At 38.6% G+C, this 25,052-nt stretch overlaps 1 protein-coding gene across 3 annotated transcripts in view; it reads right to left on the minus strand.

Annotated features, from left to right (window-relative positions):
* LOC148034632 (splicing factor U2af large subunit A-like) overlaps nucleotides 1–16,939 on the minus strand; it is a 68,548-nt gene extending 51,609 nt beyond the window's left edge. Inside the window, exons 1-4 of one of the 3 annotated variants that reach the window (XR_015691097.1) lie at nucleotides 16,730–16,939; nucleotides 16,446–16,571; nucleotides 16,187–16,365; nucleotides 15,984–16,100 (exon numbers count right to left, since the gene is read on the minus strand). Coding sequence is in view for 2 of the 3 variants with exons in the window: in XM_087679558.1 (XP_087535684.1) it covers nucleotides 15,984–16,100; nucleotides 16,187–16,365; nucleotides 16,446–16,571; nucleotides 16,730–16,783 (476 nt within the window). In the remaining variant the exon portion in view is untranslated. The remainder of the gene's footprint in view (nucleotides 1–15,983; nucleotides 16,101–16,186; nucleotides 16,366–16,445; nucleotides 16,572–16,729) is intronic. The other 2 variants (XM_087679558.1, XM_087679559.1) reach the window with 2 other exon arrangements.
* Nucleotides 16,940–25,052: the final 8,113 nt, after the last annotated feature.

Consider the following 25,052-nt stretch of genomic DNA (forward strand, 5'->3'; position numbering starts at 1 on the left):
AGTACTGTGCGAATAGTGATCATTCTAGCAATCAGAGCATAGCAACCAAAAACGTCAAAAACATTTAGAAACGAAACAACAGAAACGTATTTCGTAAGTTTCTTTCAAGAGGAGGTAAAATAAGAAACACGGGTTTTTTTATATAGGGATTTTTAATAGTTTTGATTGGGGAAAGAGGTTCTAAACAAAGAATGGCTAATTGAGCTCGAGTGATAATAGAGTCAATTCTAAATAATACATTATACGTTACATATCCATGATCCATTATTGACTTGTCACTTATGTCAAAGTTAGTCTTTGGACTTATGGTTTAGAACTCAAACATTATGATTCATACATATCATACAAAGAAAATTGAAATTAATATGTAAATAGCCTATCTATAATATGGACTGAGTCAAGTTGCAACATCATGATTCTCATTTCAAAACAAACTGACAAATGTCAAAATCAAGAATGAATCGTAACATATCATAAATAACTCATAAATGAGACTAAAATCCTATAATGTTCAAATCTCAAGACAATAATAGATACTCGATTGGCAAAGTCCAATAGCTAAACAAAATCACAAAAAATCAGTCTCTCATCCAAAATCTTGAGTCCTCACGAGTCATTACACATCATCATCATCATCATGTTTAACATTGCCCATTAGTTTTTGTCAAAAAAACCATGTTTTGGATTCCAACTCACCAAAAAAATAAAAAATTTTAAAAATGCCCACGTTTTTTACTCTCAAAATCGTTTCATAAGTTTCAAATTCAAAGAAACGTGTTTCTTAGCTACTATGAATCGGAGCAAATGATTCTTAAAAATCAAAACCTTCAACCTATGAAAATCCTTGTGCAACTAATCTCGCTTTGTACTTTTCTAAGCTGCCATCAGTCTTGTACTTTACCTTCTCCATGTTGGATCGGCAAGTGCTTCTTCCAAGTCTATTGGCTCTTTTACTTCTATATATAATCTTAGCCATTTGTACAATTTCAGCGTTCAACAACGCCATTCTGTTGAGGTGTATGAAGCATCATCAATTGACGCTTAATCCCTTTTCTCTTGTAAAAGTCTTCAAACTCCTTTAAGTTGAAGTCATTACCACCATCTGTTCTAAACTTCTTTACACTTTACCATGTTTCATTCTCAATAAGTTTAAGCCATTCTTTAAACTTACCAAAAGCTTGAACCTTATCACAAAGGAAATACACCTACATCTTCCTACTATAGTCATCGACAATCAACATAAAATAAGAAGATCCTCCCAAGGCTTTTGTAAGCATTTTACCGGACAAGTCAATATGCACCAACTCTAGAGGAGCCTTTGCTCTATTCTTGCTTTCTTGTGAAAATTCCTTTCTCTAGTGCTTACCCATCATACAAGCTTCACATGGTTCCTTCATTTCAATACAAGTAGGTGAGCAACCATACCTTGCTTATACATCTCCTTCAACACTACAAAGCCAATGTGACCAAATCTTTCATGCCAAAGTTTACTTCTGCCCACACCAGCGGTGGCTGTAAAAGCACTTAGCTCATATAAGTTATTCCTCCTTTCTCCTTTTGCGACAACTTTGCCAGCACTGTCAATAATTTCTACACCTTTCTTAGTGAACCTCACCTCATGGCTAAGATCAGTCATAGAAGCAACTGATAGCAAATTTCTCTAAATCTCTGGAACATATAACACATTTGAAAGATTCTTAAGTTTACCATTTGCAGTAACAAAAAAAATAGTATATGTGCCCTCAACAGGGCATTTTGTATCATTCCCAACCGTCACAGTGATGGATTCTTGCAGAGGCTGTCAGAAGTGAAGCAGCAATGAAAGCGTAAACATAAGTTATAATAAATTGCTAAAACACAAGATGAGAGAAAAGGGAAAGAAATAACACAATACAGATGAGAACTCAAATGTATGCTCCGGAAATGGAATCTGAAACGAGCCTTCCTTCTTGGAATGGGTGGTGATAACCTGATTTAAGAGTTAATTACAGCAATAAATAAATGCACATAAAATAAAATACACACTTTACCATAACATTCTTGGACAACAGACACCCTATTGACCCCAAAATTGGCGCCCCTTGCGGTATTTATTTAGCTTTCATTCAATTGGAAGGAGTACAACTTGAGATTCTTCAATCTCCTCCTGCTAACCAATTGCTCATACTGTCATAAATGACCAGCAAGCCTTTTGGGTCATTTGCCCCTTGATTCACCCAAGACTTCTTCTCCAATTTAACCCTTTGCTGGCCAAAAGCTGCCCCAGATCAATTTGGGATGAGCTGGCTCCTGAAATCCCTTGATAATCTTCAATTATCAGCTGCTGATTTCAATCCCTTGAGCCTTCAATATCTGGCACGAATCCCAAGGTGGCTGCTAAACCCTAATTTCTGCTGTAAATTAGGGTTTACTACAGAAATTACAGATCAGCCCACCAAAAATGGCTGAAATCTCCTCCCAATGGCTGAGAATTGCTGAGAATGGCTGAGCATTGGCTGAAGGAGATGAGAGAATGCTACAGAGAGAGAAAATTCTGAGATATGTCGCGAAGAACTGATCAAAATCAGCTGTTGCCCTGCTGTACCAGCCCCAAACGGATACACCAACAACAATAGGAGCATCAGAGACTGTGATCTTCAAGAGAAAGTGCACCAGCAGCAATTGCCAGCTTCCCAAGGTCAAGAATATGCAATCTCCATCACCAAAACGGTCTCCAATGGTTGGGAAATGGCCCCAGAAGCTGGCAGCAACAATCCAACACCTCTTTCCAACAGCTCCAAAATGAAAAACCGAGATTTCCCTCTCCCTTCAGCCCTATTTAGCCTTTTCCCCACTTGCATGGGAAAGTTTTGCCAAGTGGCAGCTTTCTTAATCCATTTTCAGCAATTTTTGACCATTTAATTAATTTTCAGAATTAATTAATTCTGAAAATTAATTCAACCCTTAATCCATGCCCAGAAAATTGACCTTGCCCATCCAAAAATTAATTGGCTAGGCCATTTGCAACCCAAAGTGGTCCCATGCATTAATTGACCCTTGGGCAAGCATTAATCCATTAATTAATGCCTAGTCCCTAGTGTCACCACAGACACTTAATGGCCAATTGATGGTCCTAGGGGCAAACTGACACCAAAGTTCACCTAGAATCTAACAAGTGTAACTTGTTACAACTTTTGCCTTTAACACCCATCTTTTTCACAGGGTCCTTCGGCCTTCACCTGTGAAAAAGTAGCTTACACCCCACACATGCAACACATGTGCATCTTTTAATTGCACATTGGATTAATCCTTTAATCAAATGTCAATTAAGCATAAGCAAAGCATCAAATTTTCACGTCCTCGTGGCAGAATCCATATATCAAACACAAGACTATCGCATACAACGATGACTCACTGGCTGCATGGGCACCGGCACCGGCTCCTCTCTCCACGCGACCTCGAGGTGGTGAACTAACCAACTAAGGAGAAGGAACCCAAAATAAATAGGCACAAATAATGCCATAAAATATATCAGGTCGGCTAGCAATAAATGCGCAATATGACCATAAAACAACACAATAAAAAATACCTAAATAACCTAAATAACGTGTCCAAGCCTCTGCAGCTCAGACTCACACATGAGCTGACATATCTGCTAACACTCTTCTTCAAATAATGGGCGATCTAATACAATATAATGAGACAATGATAAAGGACTCATCATAGTCCATACAACAGAGAACCACCAAGTAGAACCATGGATATCTAGGCAATGGGTAATCAAGCCACCACCAAGGTGCCTCGGAGAGAACATGAGATCGATGTCAATCGTACCAGCTCTTGAAAATAGAGAAGATCGTAGCAACTCTCAATGTTTATCAACAATGCCTCTAATGTAGCCACGTAACTATCCTATCACCAATGCCGTAGTGCATAAATGACCATGGATCCCCCTCCTTTGGCCGAACTGCCAAAGTGTCCCCTCATGTGAGCTCAATGCGAAATCCATCCGCTCTTTGTCAAGTAACTAACCCATCATGAACCTGGATGTCAATCCTAGCTTGAGAATTTGAACCTGCCAGACTTCGATCGATGCATCAGGGACGTCTCTCTGAAACCTACGCATCAATATAAAAATATAGACGAGGCACGGCTGCCCCATCTCACCACCCTCTCACACTTTCTCTCTGGCACTGGAGAGTGGTGAGGGATGACCTCATCACCACCACTAGAGAGCAGCTGAGGAAGGGGCCACTAAGCCCTTCCCACAATCGAAAGAGGAGGATCCCTTTTGTGCCTTGGACTTCACCTTGGCCGGAAAATCTGAGGCAGATGATGACTCATGGGAGGAGTCCACATCCCACTTCGTCTTCTACTCCTTTTTCTTCCTGAAAGCCGCTAACTCTTTGCAATCCTTCCGTAAATGGCCCTTCTTGCCACAATGGTAACACTAGGTCTTCGACTTCTTCATCTTTAAACCTCTCTCTGAAGCTGTAAGAGCCTCATGTAAACCTCCATAATATGACGCAAGCCGCCCTTGTAGTCGCAAAGTCGCCTCATGCTCAAGTAGCATCGAGGAGATATGAAGAACACTGACAAGAGTCATAGATGTTTGCGCCCGTAAAGCATTCGCTACTCCATCAAACTCCCGAGGAAGCTTGTAGAGTACCGTACCAACAAGATGTGCCTCTAATAGGACAAACTGCATAGTCCGAAGCTAGTCCTAGATTTGGGTAACTCGAAGAAGGAATGATTGGATCGTATCTTTGGTTTCAAACTTCAAGTCCTAGAGCTCGCCATAGAGAGTAAGAGCCCTCATAGTGAAAAGAGCCTTGTACACCAACTGCAACTTCATCCATACATCTGAAGCTATCCTATAAGAGGTGACCACCAGTAGGACTTCTTAGGAAATACACCAAAGTAAGGCCGAATAAGCACAGGCATTGTCTGAATCCCATGTAAGCATTGCTTTCTCATGGTTGTCCTCATCAAAATCAACTGGAACAAGAGAAGGCTGTTAAGAACGTGCAATAGCTCCACCAACCACGTACCATAACCGCTTCTGCATAAATGAGGCTTTCATCGCCGCACTCCACGTGTAATAATTAGGTCCATGCAACTTGTCATCAGTGGATGTGTATGGAGGAGCCATCTATAGAGGATTTAGAAGAGAAGTAGAGAAGAGAAGGTATTTGGAGAGGAAACACAGCCAAAATACGAGCACAGACTGCAAAAAACAAGAGTTCACATATCGTATAACCCAAAATTTGACCAAAAGAAGACAAAAAACTTCTGCAAAAACTCAAAAAATCAATCAAAAACTGCCCAAAATTGCAAAAAAGGCCTAAAGGTACAATCGCCTAGCCAGGAAGGAGTCAAGAACACCAAAATGCAGGCTGAGTACTGCCACAAATCGGCTGAAAAACTATCGCAACAGTCTAAAAACTGATAACGCAAGCAACAGAGGAGTTATAGACAACAAGCAATGGCAAATCTACTAAAAGCGCAGGCAAAACAGGTCGCTCGGTTGGAGCAACAGTCATAGAATCAAGAAGGATGAGAACAGTCTTGAAATCAGCAAGAAAACACAACAGGAGCACAAATCCCAAAATTTTATACCATGTCAGAAGTGGAGCAACAATGGAAGCATAAACATATGCTATAATAAACTGCTGAAACACAAGACAAAAGAGAAAGGGAAAGAGAGAACACAATACAGATGAGAACTCAAATATATGCTCGGGAAATGGAATCCATATATCAGACATGAGACTATCGCATACAACAGTGAGTCATTGGCTGCGTGGGCAGTGACACATGCTCCTCTCTCCACGTGACCTCCAGGTGGTAAATTGACTAACTAAGGAGGAGAAGCCTAGAATATATAGGCATGAATAATGCCATAAAATATGTTAAGTCGGTCAGCATTTAATACTCATCGGCCAACATTTAATGCTGGTCGGCCAGCAATAAATGCCCAATATGACCATAAAATGACACAATAAAAATGCCTAAATAACCTAAATAATATGCCCAAGCCTCTGCAACTCAAACTCATACATGACCTGACATATGTGCTAACAAAGGCTTCGTAGAACTATATAGAACTTTCTTATTAGTCATGTGACGGAAGGCGCCACTATCCAATACCTAAGAGTCAATGTTAGATATTTCTTGTGCCGAGGAACACAGTTCCTTAACAGTTGCCATAAATAACTCCAACTCTACTTCAATTGTATTAGTTGTCGCCTTCCCTTTAGTCTTCACGGTGCCATTCTTTTCATCTATCTTCTTGACACGACAGTTTGCAATTGCATGTTCTTTCTTCTTGCAATAGAAATACTTTCCTTGAAAGTTTTTCTTACCACCCTTTTTTTTTTGTCCCAATTGGTAGAGAAATCACCTTTGCCTTTCGCATTGGCAGATAATGTAGCATCTCAACTACTGCTACCCCCAACAACATAGTATACTCCACAATTATAATATTTAAACCCATGGTGAGAGCATGAAGGCATCAAACTTTTTATACCAATGCCTAGGAGCATGTTTCAAACCATACAAGCTTCTCTGAAGCTTACACACCAAATGCTCCTTTCCTTGTATAACAAAGCCTTCAAACTCCTTCATGTATAGCTCTTCTTCCAAATCACCATGCACGAATGCAGTTCTAACATCCATCTGATCAAGTTCAAGATCCATAACTACTATAATAGCAAATAATATCCGAAGAGTAATCATTTTGACAACATGTGAAAAGACTTCTTGAAAGTCAATCCCCTCTTTCTGTGTATAGCCCTTAGCCACAAGCCTGGCTTTGTATTTTGGTTTACCATCCGCACACTTGATTTTATAGATTTGTTAAAAATAGCTTTCCTGTCTTTGGATAAAGAAACCAAATCCCAAGTATCGTTTTAATACAATGACTTCATTTCTTCCTGCATACCTAGCTTCCACATTTTCTTTAACTCACATGATAATGCCTCTTTATATGTAAGAGGCTCACCTTCGTCTGTGAGTAGAATACAGTCCAAAGAGGGATGAAACCTTTTTATAGGTCTCCTAACACAAGTAGACCTTCTTACCCGATGATCTGTGTTATCAGGTAATGGATCCACATCCAAAGGAATGTCAATGACCTCATTATTTGGTTGCTGAACTCCATGTTCAGGTTGCTATAATATATTTTCAGGCTGTTGTAATTCATTTTCAGCATGCTAATTTTGTTGCCCAAGCTGGTTTTCAGCATCTCTTTGCTGCCCATTCTCATCTGGCTCAATGATGATATGCTAGTTATCATAACCAACATCAAATGGAGCTGAATTTTCAATGGCTGATGACTGTTCAAGTAATTGATCATGCTGAAATTTCACTTTCTTTTTGTCTAAGTAATTAGATGTGACATTTTTCAATAGCTTTGACTCATTAAATACCACATCCCGGCTGCATAGCACCTTTTTCATGCTTGGAATCCAAACTCTATATCCCATTTCACCTTCATCTCCATAACCCATGAAGATGCCTCTATGAGATTGCATGTCAAGTTTGATTCTACTATCAACACGTACATATACATAGCATTCACAGCCAAAGACCCTTAAGTGATCATATGAAGCAAGTTTGCCAGACCAAATTCTTCAAGGATACCACTCTTAAGTGCACGATATGGAGATCAGTTGCAAATATACACCACGGTTTTAAGTGCCTCCACCCAAAACGATTGCGGGAGACTAGCTGCGGACAGCATGCACTGAATCTTCTCACATAATGTGCAATTCATTCGCTCAGTCACACCATTAGATGACAGATTATAAGGAGTTGTAAGCTCCCGTTTAATCCCATTGACATCACAAAACTTATTGAATTCTTTAGATACATAATCTCCCATGTTGTCTGTTCTTATGCATTTTAATTTTAAATCCTTTTGAGTACTCACAAATGCATAAAACTTTTTAAAGGCATCCAATGCCTCGCTTTTCTGTTTAAGCAAGTAAACCCATAGCTTTCTAGAAAGATCATCAATAAAAGACACAAAATAATGAAAATAACTGAGTTTTTATTGGCATGGTGCATACATTAGAATGGACTAAATCCAAGATATATGCATTCCTAGAGACTCCATGAGAATATGAACTCTTAACATGTTTTCCCAAAACGCAATCATCACAAAAGTTAAGCTTTGAGTTTTTCACATCACCTCTTCCAAGTAAAAAAAGTGCCTGCAAACCCTTTTGGCTCATGTGTCCAAGACACTTGTTCCATAACTCCATGTGTAACTGCACTTCAGCAACTGCAACAAACTATCCAGGAAGTGCCTTGTAGTAGAGATAATATAGAGTTTCCTAGTATAGACCCTTTCTGTATCTTTCACATTCCACCATCAAAAGTAGTGGAGTAACCCTTACTGTCTAGCTGCCCAACAAAAAGCAAACTCTTCTTAATACCAGGTACATACCTAACACCATGAAGAATCAATTCCTAACCATTTTCAAGAGCCAGATGTACGGTGCCCATTCCTTCAATATCACATGCACTATTGTCTAGATAGGCTTTCCCAAGATTACCTTCTGCAAAAGAAAAAAAACACTCCAAAGATGGAGTTACATGAAATGAAGCACCGCTATCAACAATCCACGACTGTGACAAACCATCATGAGCTGACAACAAAGCATCTATTACATCCCTTTTAGTGATATACACATCCTCCATTGTCATAGCATGTGGATCTGAAGATGCAACCAACAAATCAGCATCTTTATCTTCTTCCATCTCCTCAATAACAACATTAGATACCACATTTGCTTTTTCTATTTCTTCAGGGGTAGAGCTGCCATTCTTTTTGTTCTTTTTGCCTTTTGCATTAGCTTGCTTCTTGCGTTCTTGTTCCTTTTTAAAGTACTTGCAATCGGGCTTTTAATGTCCTTTACGTCCACACTAATCACAAGTGACATCTTGCTGTTTTTCCCTGCTTTTACTGCAATTTTTGTTCTTATTTGCAGCATTTGACCTTTTTTTAGTTCTTCCTCTTACATTGTAGGCTGATCCACTATTTTCCCTACTTGCCTTGTGTCTAATCTCTTCATTGAGAATAGAACCACGCACACCATCAAATGTCAAGTTGGGGTTGTTGCTCAATGACACAACCAATGCTTCCCATGAATCAAACAAAGTCATGAGTAAGAAGATAGTCCTCAATTTAGGATAAAAAGCTAGCAAGCCTACACCCTGTAATTGACTCAAAATACCAATAAAAGCATTCAAATGCTCTGAGGCAAGCTTAGACTCATTAAGCTTCAAGTTTACCAACTTTCGCATGAGATGTACGCTGTACCTGATTGACAGGAGTTATATTTTCATATGTAGCCTTGAGTTTCTCCCAAACTGCATAGGCAATAACAAGTCCCTTGATGTCAACCAAGATATCATCTGTGAAAGACAGTCATTTTAATGTAAGTAATGACCTTTTTATTCATTTTAGTCCAATTCTCATCTAACAAGGCAATAGGCTTATGTTCTGCCAAGGCATCATCACAATCCTTCAAAAAGAGTATAACTTGCATACAATCTTTCCAAAGATCAAAGCCATTGCCATCAAATTTACGAATCTCAAAGAGATTCTTTGTGTTAGATGCAGATGCACTACCAGCCATCTCCAACAATAAAGTACTACAATAAAATGCTGAATACTTTCAACCAATAGTAAGGTTGCTGAATGTAACAGCAAGTACACACACTCGTGCTTCCAAGATGTCCAAGAAGCAGAAGTTTTGCTGCAATTTCAGTCTCAAGTACTAATTACAGCATGTATGCGAATCAAATCTAATACATTTGCATTAATGATAACTCCCATTTTGGTAATACATTGCAAAAATACCCCGATGCAATAACCCAAGCTATGTATACCACTGTTTCACTGCATATGAGTATTCAGCAATACATACACCAAGAGAAGATGCCCCTTTACAACATTTGAAACATCCCAAGTTTAAATTTCTCCCACTCAACAGTGAATCTGCTGTAAATTTCACTATCAAAGCTCAAATCGGCTCAAAATGCATCACCAACGCAAAAAGCCCCAAAATTTGGCAATGAATCTGCCCCAATTGCATCAATACATTCTCCCAAGCATCAAATACAAGCAAAAGTTGCAGAAATTTCACAAATTCTGCAAAACCCCCAAATTTCAAGGTCTAATTGTGCACAAATTTCAATGAAATCGGCTCAACTCAACAAAATTTTACTTTTACATGAAAAGTCCCAAAATTTCTGAGGCATGTGCACCCAATGTCTACATTTTCTAGGTCAACAATCACTATTATACATGTCCAACACCAAATCTAGGAAAAGCCCCAAATTTTCAGGTGTAAATTCGCACAGATCTGCGTTCCGTGCTTGCGTCCATAAACACCTGATAGAGAAAGAGAAGAAAATTTACAAATAAATAAAAAATGGCTTGACCCCGTCTACTAGGTCAGCCACTGGCCAGTCGCCTGCAATCTGCCTAGCCTGTCAGCCATCACGCGCAGTCTGGTAGCCCATCAACTGCCTAGTTTGATCAACTGTCGTCGACTTGACCTATCTTGCTGCACAAGACCTGCCCCGTCGTCAAACTCGCCAACCTGTCACGATACCACCTGCTCAAACTCTCCCACCTACTTATCGCGACTGCCTGACTGCTGGTCACGACTACCTGCACCAATTCTCGTGCTCTGATACCAATTTGATGAGTGCGAGTAGAAGCAATTAGAATATGCGTGTCAATCGAGGTGCAATAGTAGTTGAGTAAACAATGAGTGAGAGTGAGAGTCGACGGATAGGTGTGTACCAGTGTGGTACACAAAGAATAAAAGAATGTATTTATACTTGGGATACAATACACTTACACCCACAAGGGTATGTTCACATGTGTAAAGTAATATATATACACAGGAGTAGCGTGAGGGCCTTTAAACCCAATAGTCATGAAGTGTGACAAGTGAAAGGACACTTAGAAACTTGTGTAATAAGTGTCATGGCACTTGTGTCTTCTCTATGGTGTTTCTTTTTTAGCTAAGTATTGTCAAGAATAGATAAAACCAAATTTAGTAAGCCTTGCCAAAATATAAAACTTACTATTTTTAGAATGCCATCCCTACTTTTCAGGACTAGCATTTTGAGACCAATCCAAGGCTCCTAAAATTTAGGAACTTCTTAAAATTTAGTGATCCCCTAAAGTTTAGGAAACCCTCCTCCCCCCCGATATAGGTGTCATATAAAAGCTCTTTACAAGTACATTACAAAAACAATATTGAAATCTTCACACGAGTTTTCCATACGAAGATATTCTAGCAGATCTAGCCTACATGCCACTGTTTAAGATATTAATCATTTCTATGTACGAGCCTAACCCTAATATGCCTTGAGTTCTAGTTACAAGTGCCCAATTGGGCTATATAGGTGGAAATTTTTACTATCTTTTGTTTAACCCATTGCGTAGTTTCACCGTACCCTATGACCACTATTGAATAGCCAGCTCTAATGCACCTTCATTTATACCTAGTAAGTGCAAAAGAAACAAATTTAATAAACAATTCAATATACAAAATAATAGGCATTTTGTTCATCAATTTTTCTTATTCAAAAAGAGGATAACACATTCAAGATTTGCATTGATTATCGAGCTCTCAATAGAATCATTGTAAATCAAAGTAATACCACAATATGTGGACAAAACCACCTTTCGAACTTCGTTTGGTCTTTATGAATTCTTGTGGTTCTTTTTGAATTAACTAATATATCAATCACCTTCAATTGAATGATGAACATAGTTTTGGAGATTATCAACAAAATATCAATACTTTATTTGATGATATTATTGTGTTTAGCAAGAATGAAGAGAAGCACCCTCAATACCTAGAGATTGTTCTGTAACTGTTGCAACAAAATAAACTCTTGATAAATAAAAAAGTAAATCTTTCATGCATAAATAAATTACCTTGGGCATGTCATCTCTTCTAAAGGGATTCAAATGGAACTTGAAAAGATCAAGATAATTCAAGAATGGCTTAATCTTCGAGATGTACATGAGGTGTGATCTCGTCTTCGTTTGTGCTCCTATTACCGCCACTTCTTAGAGCATTATGCACATATGGCTTCTCCTCTTCATGACCTTACCAAGAAGAACAACTCCTTTCAATGGAGGAAGAAAGAGAAAATAGCCTTCACAAGGCTGAAAACAACCCTCAATGTTGTCTCCGTTTCTTTTCATTTTCCTAGTTATAAATTGTTATATTCAGCTTTAGTATTTGTTTTCTCCATTTTTTGAAATATTAATCTTGAAAAACAAACAAATATTACAATTACAAACCACGGAAAAAGTGAAGGATCCAAAGGTCTATCTTGATCTCCTATCAAAAGATCTCTCAAGTTCAATCAACATTCTATGAGTCACTCCTTGTGATAATCAAGTCATCCACATACAAGATGACCAAGATACACATCTTATCCACAACCTTATAATAAAGATTGGGGTTATGATTTGATTGATGAAGGTTACTCTATAAGAAGAATCGATCGATCCTCTAGTACCAAGCCCTAGGAGCTTGCTTTAGGTCATAGAGGGCCTTCTACAATCTGTAGACATAATCCTCCTTCCCCTACACAAGAAAACGAGGAGGGTCTGAAACATAAATCTCCTTCTCTCGTGTGCCCTCCAAGAAGACAAACTTCATATCCACTTGAAAGACAAGTCACCGGTGATGGACTGCTAGAGCCAATATAGCCCGAATAGTAGACATACGAGTTGTACGTGTAGAAGTCTTCGAATAATCCAAACCCTTCTATTGAGATAATCCTTGGCAACAAGTCTAGTTTTATGATTATCCAAGAAGCCATCATCCAAATACTTGGTCTTAAAGACCTACTTCGTACCAATCACCTTCCACTATCGTGGACAAGGAACCAACTCCCAAGTCCAGTTTCACTCGATCGCATTGAGCTCCTCCTACATAGCACGGTGCCATACATCCTATGCAAAAGCCTCATCAACTATAGTAGAGTCATGCTCCTTAAGAATCCATAGCATAAAAACATAGTTTATGCAAAGTCAAATATTCCGCTAGGCTTGTATCCTGGTTGATCTACATGGACACTAGGCTTGAAGAGGTCACAAGGAAATGAGTCACTCATGTATCCTCTGTGAGCCGCCAATACCACCATGAATATACTTGCAGTGCACCTATCTGGGATAGGGACTTCATCTCATTAGATAAAGGTGCATCCCTCATCAAAAGAAGAGGGCTCCTCCTCAGGTGGCTCGAGACCCCCACAAGATACCTAAGGGGATGGGAAAGGAGTAGAAACACTCAATGAAAAAGGAAGAGAAGGAGCCATCAAGGGTGAAAGAGAAGCTAAAAGAGGGGGAGGAGGGAACAGAGGAGGAGAAGTCAAAGACAAAGAAGAGGTGCCAATAGGTAATCTAAAAGGAAGGGAATGGGTTGATGGGATTGGGGGTTTTGGGGGGCGGGGGGGGCGGTGGGTAGGGGGGAGGATCAGTCGATGGACGAAGAACCACCTGCACAAAAAAGCACTATCAATCGAATCGTCAAAGGCTACAACCTCATGAAAGATCACATCCTTGCTCACAGCGATCTTTCATGTCTTTGAGTCATAGAGCCTATAGCCCTTTATGGTCCTACTGTAACCCACAAAGATAAGCTTCTTTGACTCTGAGTGATGTTTGCTAATACATTTCTTCCTATCCACATGGACATAAGCATTGAGCATCACACCCAAAGATGCAAAAGTGGGACACAAAAGGCTTCTTCCCAAAGAAAGCCTCATAAGGAGTCATATCATACAGTGATGAAGTCAGAGACTAATTGTTGATGTGTACTACTATAGCAACCGCCTCACCCCAAAAAAAGTGAGGTATACACCTATGCTCCAACATCGATTGAGCCATCTCAAGCATGGTCGATTGACACACTCCAACACACCATTCTCAAATGGTGTGTTCAAATAGAAATATTCCATCTGAGTGTCGTAATACTTGCAAAACCTAGAAAAAACATTAGAACAAGGTAGCCGCATAACATTTCATCCCCAAAATGTTTCACCCTTGAAACGTTGCGTTTCACCCCAAAACGTTCCACCTTTCGACAAGTCCCACGTGAAACACCGAGTAGAACAATTCAACAATATACACGATACAGTTTTCTTTATAAATAATAAGATACAACTCACACATTTATACCATGCAAACCCTTTCATGTCAATAAATGATGTCTATCATATATGCAGAGTGTTTAAAAACTCTCAAAAAAGTGCCAAAAAATAATTGTTTTTTATTTAAAAATCTTGTTTCAGTTGGTTGTTTCACTTTGGGCTTTACATGTTTCAATGAAACGTTTCAACTGTTTCGCATTTCATTGCCAATGAAACAGGTTTCACATTTACCATGCATTAGAATAAGACTCGCCACCGAGATCAACTTGAACACCTCAAACATTGAAAGTCATTTGCGTTTTCACAAACACCTTCCAATCGCAAAGTTGGAGTACGCCTCACTCTTGTACTCCAAGAGGTACAACCACACGTATTTGCTGAAATTGTCAACAATCAGCCTAAAATACTTTTGGCCTTCCCAAACAGTTGGGTCTCATACAAGTTGATAAGTAAAGAAGAGCACGATTAAGCTCGAAAAGGGACAAAAGGAAAAAATGTAGAAGACAACATAACATGCAACAAGATCTCTCATACTTGCTAAAACTAGCAAGAGTTGCATGAAAACTTTTTTCACAATTAACAATACACAAAACTAAAAGGCAAAGATCTAGACAATAGAGACAAAGAAAAAAAACGGTAAGGTGGGAAGGACCTGTATTCTCTCCCCTCTCCCCTATCCAACAAAAAAAAGAAAGAAATAACAGACATCTATCTTCACCTCGAGTCCCCAATTATGATGTCAAGCAGTTATTTACCAAAATCTTTGCAATGCCAAACAAAGAAAACAAAAGTAAAGTGAAGAATATTATCCTCTAATGGGCTTCACCTCAATAAAATCAAATCCTCATTAGAAGAATGAGAGTTCTAGATCCCTAGACAAATCACTCAAATATTTACAATCCTAGAGGAGTCAATTGCTAGCTATAGTAGGCAATAATCTTGTCTCTCAACCATATTGTTGATGAACCTAAATCCCCATGAATTGTACTAGTGCTTCTAAGAAAATCAAGGAAAATGACACACATTACCTCCAATTAACCAATGATATAATACAACTTTTTTGCAAATGATAAAGCAATGTTTTTCATCTATATCTTGAAAGATGGATAGCATAATTCTTAGATTGAAATGCTTCATTTCTTCATTCTACTTTCATGTGAAAAGTATCAATAGATGAATTGCTATCTTGATCAACTCATTCTAGCAATCTGAGAAATGGAAATGAACCAAACTGTTCACATCCATTATAATACGTAAGTACGATTAAGTTAATCTGCAAATGGGAAAAGAGCAAATTGTCAATCGTATCACTTATGCATACATGAGCACAATTTGATGAGTGCCATTTAGTATCTAAAGCTAATCTCTTGGCAAACCTCTTCTTCTATTTTAGATTGTTTGACATGATCCTATTAGTCTATCAAATATTCGTGAAACATACAAGTGTGGATTTGTCCCTTGTTCACACTACAGTGATAATCAAGGTAACTCAAAAGTTTTGATAAGTTCTTGTAGCTTAGATCGTAAGCTTATTGAAGGAATACAATCAATGATAGAGCAGCACATGATTGATCAAGTAAAAAAGCACGGCCATGTAGGTTGATCAATGCCCATACTAGAAAAAGCAACATACAAAAATGAGGGAGTGCCTACTTGGTATTCCTTCAACGCCCCTCATTCCTCAACCTAGGATGGTAACCCATTACTAGACTACTCAAATTCCATCATCATTAAGGATCTGTAAATGCACACGCGAGGAGATATGTCACAACGTACTAGGCTGTAATGTTTGGCAAGCATACCTTTTCCTTTCTTGTGATTTTGAACGTGATCGTGATCTAGAGCGACCCCTGGATCCCCTTGTTCGAGAGCGTGATCTTCGTCTCTGCCTTCTCTCACTATCATAATCACGATGCCGTCTGCACATAGGTAAATAAGTACAAGAAGTTAGAGAAGAATGGTGCATACTCCATTAACAGTCAGTTTCAAGATCAGATTCAATTACCTCTCACGATCTCTACTTCTATCTCGACTCCTATGCTCTCTGTCACGTCTGTATTCTCTGTCACGGCTGCGTTCACTATCGTGGCTTTGGCGGCGACGATTGTCATGTTCGGGCTCATACCTGTCATTTTCAGGGTCCCTGTTCCTATGTCTGCTTCTTTCTGTATCTCGGGGGTAGTCCTGGAACAACTTTGCATGTTAGAGGTGCAAGAACCAGTTTGAAAATCTCATTGTTGATGAAGCCAAAGACAAATGAATACATCGAAGGTAAAGCGGAAAAAGTGATGCAGACGGCAGGTTACAGAAAATGTATTCCAATTCTCAATCTCGAATCTCCCACCCTTGCCCCCTCCTGTTAGACTAGGGTTTCGGTTCAAGCCCTGACACTGAATTAGGTCAAAAAATATGATGAACTTCAGAGCTGGAGCAAGTGTAAAGGTCTCCATGGCAAAGTTAAGTAATGCAGAGATTATCTAATTTTCGGCAGGAGAACAGTCTCGGAACATGAAGGGACAACAGGACTCTGAATATTGCGTATGCTCACCATGAGCTGCTCCTGAGGAACCGACGGCGCCCCGTAGTGATCGAAGTCTGCCATGATGAAAAGGTCTGTTCAGTAGCGGGAGAGCTTTGTTTAAAAGGCTTGCAAGTAACAGGCATTCAGTCTCAGCCGTTTATGTGTTGCTCCCACATTGTTACAGTTCATAGTATAGGCCGGGTCATTTTAACTCGTTCAGTTTGGGGCATTGTCAACCGGGGAACAACGCTAAGGGCCCTATTAAATGACCCATCGCGCACCCCATCTTGGGACACCCATTGTAGCCATCGCTGCCCTCAAACGGTGACGCTTCAATATGTATAATCACATTATATATACTAGCGTTCCATACGTGCAAATTTTTCTCTCTCTCTCTCTTTTTTTGCTTTCTATTTTAGTTTATTTTTTCTTTTCTCATGGTTCTCTTTCTCTTTCTTTTCTTTCTTTGTTTTTCTTTTTTCTCTCTCCTTTTATTCTCCCCCTTCTCCTCTCTTTTCCTCATACGATAACTTTTCAATATGTATAATCGCATTATATATACTAACATTTCACGCGTGCGAATTTTTCTCTCTCTCTCTCTCTCTTTTTCTTTGCCTTTTATTTTAGTTTTTTTTCTCCTGGTTCTTTCTTTCTCTCTCTCTCTCTCTCTCTCTCTCTCTCTCCCTCCTTTTATTCTCCCCTCTCTCCTCTCTTTTCTTTCTCTCCCTCTCTTCTTTTTTCCTTTTTTTCTCTCTTTTTTTAATTTCTTTTCTCTCTCTTTCTCTCCTTTTCCTCTTTGTACTTTTCTTCTCTCTCTCTCTTTCTCTCTCCTCTCTTTTCCTTCTCTTTTTCTCCTCTATTTTTTATTCTCTCTCTTTTTAAATTTTATATTTTCTCTCTCTATAATTCTCTCTACATGTTCTCTCTCTCTTCTTCTTCTTCTTCTTTCACTTTCTTTCCCCTTCCCCTCAGTCTCTCTTAAAGTATGTAAATTTTATATTTTCCCTATATATAATTCTCTTTGTGTTTATATTCTCTCTCTCTCTCTCTCTCTCTCTCTCTCTCTCTCTCTCTCTCTCTTTGTGCCCCCTTTTCTTATTCTCCCATTTCTCCTAATTTTCCTTTTTTTCTTCTCTTCCTCTCTCCCTTTTAAATTTTATCTTTTTCTTCTCTCCTTCTCTCTTTTAAATTTTATATTCTCTCTCTCTCTCTTTCCCTCTCTCTCAAAAAACATTTAAATTTTAAAAAGAATTTTCTCTTTTCTCTTTTTTCCCATCTCTCTTCCTCTTTCTTCTTCTTATTCTTCTTCTCTCTCCCCCCCCCCTTCTCCTCTCATTTCTTTCTCTCTCCTCTTTTTTCCTTTTTTTCTTCTCTTTTTAAATTTTTTTCTTTTCTCTTTCTTTTAAATTTTATATTTCCTGTCTTTATAATTCTCTCTATGTTCAAATTCACTCTCTTCTTCTTCTTATTTTCTCTCTCTCATTTTCTTCTCTGTGTCTCTATCCCCCCTCTCTCCTCTCTTTTTCTTTTTTCTTTTTCTCTCTCTCAAATTTTATATTTCCTCTCTTTATAATTCTCTCTCTCCGTTCCCCCTCTCTCTCTCTCCCTCTCCTTTTCTTTCTTTTTGCTCTCTCTCTCTCTCTCTCTCTCTCTCTCTCTCTCTCCTTATTTTAATTAAAAAAAAGTTTCTATTTTTTTCTTTTCTCTTTTTTTTAAATTTTATCTTTCGTTTCTCTATAATTCTCTCTCTATGTTCAAATTCTTTCTCTATAATTTTTCTTCTTATTTTCTCTCCCTCATTTTCTTCTCTCTGTCTCTCTCCCCCTCTCTCCTCTCTTTTCCTTTTTTCTTTTCTTCTCTCTCTCTCTTAAATTTTATATTTTCTCTCTATAATTCTCTTTTTTTCTTTTAAAATTTATATTTCCTCTCTCTATAATTTTCTCACTATGTTCAAATTCTTTCTCTTCTTCTTATTTTCTCTCTCATTTTCATTTTTTCTTTCCCTCTCTTAAATTTTATATTTCCTCTCTATAATTCTCTTTCTCTCTAGTCCCCCTCTCTCTCCCTCCCTCCCTCCCCTCTTCTTTTTTTTTGCTCTCTCTGTCTCTCTCTCCTTATTTTAATTAAACAAAATGTTTACATTAAAAAGTTTAAGAGAAAAGGTAGGCCTTACGCATGAGAGAGAGGGGGGAGGGGGAGAATAAAAATGTTTAATTAAAAAAGACTATTCTCTTTCCTCTTTCTCCCCCTTCTCTCTCCGTCTTCTTCTTTTTATCTCTCTCTCTCTCTCTCTCTCTCTCTCTCTCTCTCTCAGTGTGTGAAAAACTATGTTCAAAAAACTTTAAATTAAAAAATATTTTGAAAATATTTAATTAAAATTTTTAAATTAAAAATTTTAATCTAACTGAGAGAGAGGGACTTTTGATTTTAAAAAAGTTTGATTTAATTAAAAGAGAGAGAGAGAGAGAGAGAGATAATGAGAAAACCTAGGCCCTACATATGAGAGAGACGGGGGGAAGGGGAAAGAATTTAATTAAAAAGATGATAGGGAAAAGAAATAGAGCTTTAATGAAAAAATGGAAGGGGAAGAGAAAATGAGATATTGCACATGAGAAAGAGAGGAGGGGAGGGGGTTTTGATTGAAAAATGGAGGTTTGGAAAAGGGGGTAGGTTCAAGAAGCCCTCTAGAGGTTCAAGGCTTTTCGAACCTTTTGCTAAAATAATATAGTAGTAAAATTTCATTGCATTGATAACCTGTTACATTAAAGATCGCTTATTTTTTAGATTTTGCCAAGCCTATTGTCAAAGCATGAAAATACTCAAAACAAACCTCTCACGAATTCTTGAAAAAAAGCACACATGTGCACGTGCACACACGCACACACACACACACACACACACTCTCTCTCTCTCTCTCTCTCTCTCTCTCTCTCTCTCTCTCTCTCTCTCTCTCTCTCTCTCTCAATTAATAAATCAATCAATCATGGCTCCTCTCTTATAGTAACCGCTTTTCAATGCTTCATTAATTTATTGCCTTGAAATGGGCTTAGATACATAACTTTAAGGGGCAGTTAGAGACCTCCAAGGGTTCACCCACAATCACATTCTCACCCCTAAATAGATGGATGCACCATTTGATTCTCTCCACCTCTCAATAGATTCTTAGGGTCGTGTTTACATAGATATTGCACCATTTCTTATGTCATTGGTCTAGCATTCAACCATGCTCTAAGGTTTAATTGACCCATAATGTGATGAACTCTAACCACCCTTGATTGTTCTCAAACAACCCCCCATAAGGGTACGTTGTGCTAATCAATTACATTGTATGAAGAAATAGTCCCCTTCTTCATCCTAACCAAAGTCTACAATAGTGAAATGATTGACTTAGTTGCTTCCATAGAGATCAATGAATGGTGGACAAACTAAGCCCCCCTTTTGAGGTGGTTGGCCTCTTGCAATAATTGAGATGAGTTACCATACTTTGTGAAAATGTATTTTGATCTCTATGATTGATTTGTGTTTAGGTTAGTTACTTCTTTTAGCTTGGGACTTGCTCTCTTCGCTTTCAATCTTCATAGACTTCATTCTTGTTATTGGTGTTTGACTCTTTGTCTTTATGTTTTCTTTGGCCTTCTTATTGTTGATGCTCAACTGTTTAGTCTTCTTGTTTCCTTGACTTTGTTAGACTTTATCTTTGTTTTGTATTTTTTGCTTCTACCTCTAGCCCTTTATGTTATCTTTGGCTTTGACTCCGTATTTGATCATGCCTAGGCTTGTTTGATGAACTTTGTGTTGATCTTCTTAGTCTTCTTGGACTTCTTGATATGCATGTTATTCATCTTCATGTGGATTGGGCTTTGCACTTGGAGCTAGAAAGTAAACATCACATAGTCTTTTCTCGTTCATGCAATACATTTTGGAAACTTGATATTCACAAGGATTTATGGAGAGATAGTGCCTATGACTCAATGGCTTCTTGACACAAAACATTTTGGAGCATTACATTGGTCCTTTGTAGGCGCCATAGATTGCGCATACAAGATTGGACTAAGGGATTCATGATGTATCTTAGATTATCATTAATGGCTCTTGGGCTCATTGCAATGCTTCATATTTGTTTTGGTACAAGGTTCAACAATTGGTCTTTCATGGCATTGTACTTGCATACATAGTTGGCATGACATGATGTGCTTAGTGCTTTTGATTGGTATGCTTCAATGGCTTGATGTGCTCATAGGATTATAAACAAAACCCTAAATATTAAAACATTCAAAACCTTAAATGTAACAAGGTTTCCATACATTTGCCTTTTGGACCAATAGCCATTGAGGGAATAAATGTTGTTTTTTTAATTGAAATCCAACCTTCCACTATTGGAGAATTATCACCCTACTCCTTGTGCAACTGTAGCTTTGAGGATAACTATGAATTCAATGTCGTGCTACTATTTAAATCCCTATGACCATGAATTTTGATACAAAACACTTGACTAGAAGCACACAAGCAGATCCACGAACAAAGCAAGAGTTATAGCAAATGGAGCAAGAGAGCAAGAGAGAGAGAGAGACACGGTATGTGGAAACTCCAATGGTCACAATGTGTGATCGACTTTCCCTTATTCAAATGCCATTGAAAGAATAAAGAATGAAGTGATATTGATCGGTGCTTGCCACCTGTAGTGTACAAGTGTGCGAGTATTGTTAATGTAATGAATACATGAGTGGTTCGACATAAGCGCCTTTATCCCCAACAGCCTCCCACTTAAAGGTGAATGTGTCCCTAGTAAGAAGATAACAAGAAAAAAGTGACAAAGTATAAATATATATATATAAAGTACAACAAGATGAGGAAATGTGTATCTTATCCAATGCCCATCAACTTTCTAAGGAAGGTAAAATGCTTCGTTGAGAGACTTTTATTGAGCAGATATGCAAGATCTTGGTCACTTGAGATCTTAACAAGCTCAATGGACTTGTCCTCAACAACGTCTCTAATAAAGTGGTAATGCACATCAATGTGCTTTGTCTTTGCATGAATGACCAAATTATTGGCCAACTGAATAACACTCATAGAATCTAAATGCAGTATAGTGACCACATCAGTAATACCAAGGTTAGCCACTAGATGGCCTAATCAAAGAGCCTCCTTGCAAATCTTAGAAGATACAATATACTTTACCTTTGTAGTGAAAATAGCTATGCATTTTTGCACCCTAGACATTCAAGAAACAACACCTTCAACAAAAGGTAAAGACATAGCTAGAGGTAGACTTCCTACTATTTGCATGCCCTACGATTAGAATCAATGTATCCCACAACAGTTGTATCATGGCCACCATAACATATGCACATATCTGCAATGTGCTTAAGATACCTCATGATACCATTCACATCATCCCAATGCTGCCTACCAGGTTTAGCCATATAGCGCACCGCAACTCCCACTACAAATGCTATGTCATGAGATGAGTGGCTATCATGGCATACATAAAATTTCCCACTACGGATGCATAAGGGTCTTGGTCATCTCAGCCTTTTGCTCATCAAAGTGTGGATAATCAGCTTGACTAACCTTCACATGAGAAGGTAAAGGACAACCAATAGACTTAACATCCTCCATATGAAACTACTCAAGGACATGAATCTGTATGTACTCCTTTTTCGACGAGTAAACGAGTCCCTTATAGCAATCATGTGTGATGCACATCCCAAGAATATGTGAGCCCTATCCCATGTCCTTCATCTCAAATCTCTTCTTAAGTTAATAATTCAAGGTATCTAGCTCATCACATGAGCACTTCCAACAATCAACATATCATCCACATAGAGTATCAAAATCATAAGGCTACAATCACAAGCCTGCTTCATGTATAAACACGGATCTATATCATTGTGGATATATCCCAGTGAGTGCATGAAAGCATAAAACTTATGGTACCATTCCCTAGGTGCCTCCTTAGGCCATAAAGGCTCTTTCTCAACTTACACACTAGTTGTTCCCTACCTTTTTTCTCAATGCCCTTGGGCTATTGTATATAAAACGTATCATACAAGTCCCCATGTAAAAAAGCTGTCTTGACATCCATTTGATAGAGATCCAAATCAGGCTATGCAACCAAAGTCAAAACTAAGCATAGGGTAGTCATCTTAATGACAAGTGAGAATATGTCATCAAAGTCAACACCGTGCTTCTACTTAAAACCCTTAGCAACCAATTTAGCCTTATATGCTAGCTTGGGGCATCAAGGGGTACTCCAATTTGTACACACACTTGCATGGCAAAGTATGCTTTCCACTAGGCAAAGAAACTAAATTCCATGTATGATTTTTCTGTAGTGAGGCATATTGTCACTGCATGGCCCTCTCCCAAGAGTGACTATTATCTTTATACTAAAGGAAGCAAGGTTGGACTGGAAGCACACAAGCAAAAGCAAGAGCTATGGTGAAAGAGTAAGAGCTAGAGAGAGAGACACACAAGATGTGGGAACTCTAACAATCACAATGTGTGACTAGCTTTCCCTTTATTCAAATGTCACTAAAAGAAAAAATAACAAAGTGATAGTGATATGTGCCCACTACCTACAATATGGAGATACATGGGTACTATTAATGTAGTAATACATGGGTAGCTAGGCACATGTGCCTTTATCCCCAACAACCTCCCACTTAAAGGCAAATGTATCCCTGAAGAGAAGAGAACAATAAAAAAAGAGTGACAAAGTACAAATGTACTTTAGTACAACAAGATGAGGAAAGACGTCATCTCATCCAACACCCATCAACTTCCCAAGGAATGCAAAACGCTTCGCTAAGAGACTTTTCATTGATTAGACTTGTAAGATTTTAGTCATTTGAGATCTTGACAAGGTTAATAGACATGTCCTCAACGACCTCTTTGATGAAGTGGTAAGGCACCTAAATGTGTTTTGTCTTTGCATGTAAGACTAAATTCTTGGCTAATTGGATAGCACTCAAAGATTTTGAATACAGTGTAGGGACAACATCAATAATACCAAGGTCTGCCACACTAAATGGCCTACCTAGAGAGCCTCCTTGCAAGCCCTAATGGCTACAGTATACTCGGCCTCAGTAGTAGAGAGTTCTGTGCATTTTTGCACCCTTGACATCTAAGAAACATGACCTCCAGCAAAGGTGAAGACATAGCCTAAGGTGGACTTTCTAATGTCTGCATGTCTTTCATAATCAGATTCAATGTACCCCACCACTCTTGTATCATGGCCACCATAACATATGCACATAGATGTTATGCCCTTCAGGTACCTCATGATAACCTTGACGACATCCCAACGCCGTCTACTAGGTATAGCCATATAGTATGTCACAACTCCCATTGCAAATACTATGTCAGGACAAGTAGCTATCGTGGCATATATGAAATTGCCCATGGCCAAGGCATAAGGAATCTTGGCCATCTCAGCCTTTTGCTTATCAAAGCATGGACAGTCGGCCTAACTAATATTCACATGAGAAGGTAGAGGACATCCAATAGGCTTACCATTTTGCATATGAAACCACTCAAGGACTTTTTCGATATATTCCTTTTGCGATAGATACAGGAGCCTCTTAGAATGATCGCATGTGATGCGTATCCCAAGAATATGCGAGGCGTTGTCCCATGTCCTACATCTCAAATCTCTTCTTAAGCTAAGTTTTCAAGGCATTTAGGTCATTATGAGCTCTCCCAACAATAAATATATTATTTACATAGAGTACCAAGATCATAAGGTTGCTATCACGAGCTTTCTTTGTGTATAAACATGGATTCATAGCACTATGACTATATCCCTCTGAGTGCATAAAAGCATCAAACTTGTGGTACAATTCCTTAGGTGCCTGCTTAAGGCCATAAAGGTTATTTCTCAACTTGCACCCTAGGTGTTTCATACCTTTTTCTTCAAAGCCTTTAGGTTGCTACATATAGATCTCATTATGCAAGTCCCCATGTAAAAAAGTTGTCTTGACATCCATCTAATAAAGGTCCATATCTAGATGAGCAACCAATGCTAGCACCAAGCGTAGGGCCATCATTTTGACTATAGGAGAAAAGACATCATCAAAGTCAACACCATATTCATGCTACCCTTAGCTACCATATCTGGTCTTCTAAGCAAGCTTGGGGCATCTAGGGATACTTTTCAACTTGTATACCCACTTGCATGGCAATGCCTTCTTGGCACTAGGCAAAGGGACCAAATCCCACATATGGTTAGCTTGTAAGGAGAAACTCCAACTACGTAGCTTTGTCCCATGAGTGCCTATCATCTTTGTGCATGGCCTCATCATAAGAGAGATGCTTACCTACATTTGTTACCATAACATAATCCATG

This window comes from Lygodium microphyllum, chromosome 6 (assembly GCF_053477565.2).
Source record: "Lygodium microphyllum isolate KBCC chromosome 6, Lygodium_microphyllum_v1.1.10, whole genome shotgun sequence".
NCBI lineage: Eukaryota > Viridiplantae > Streptophyta > Polypodiopsida > Schizaeales > Lygodiaceae > Lygodium > Lygodium microphyllum.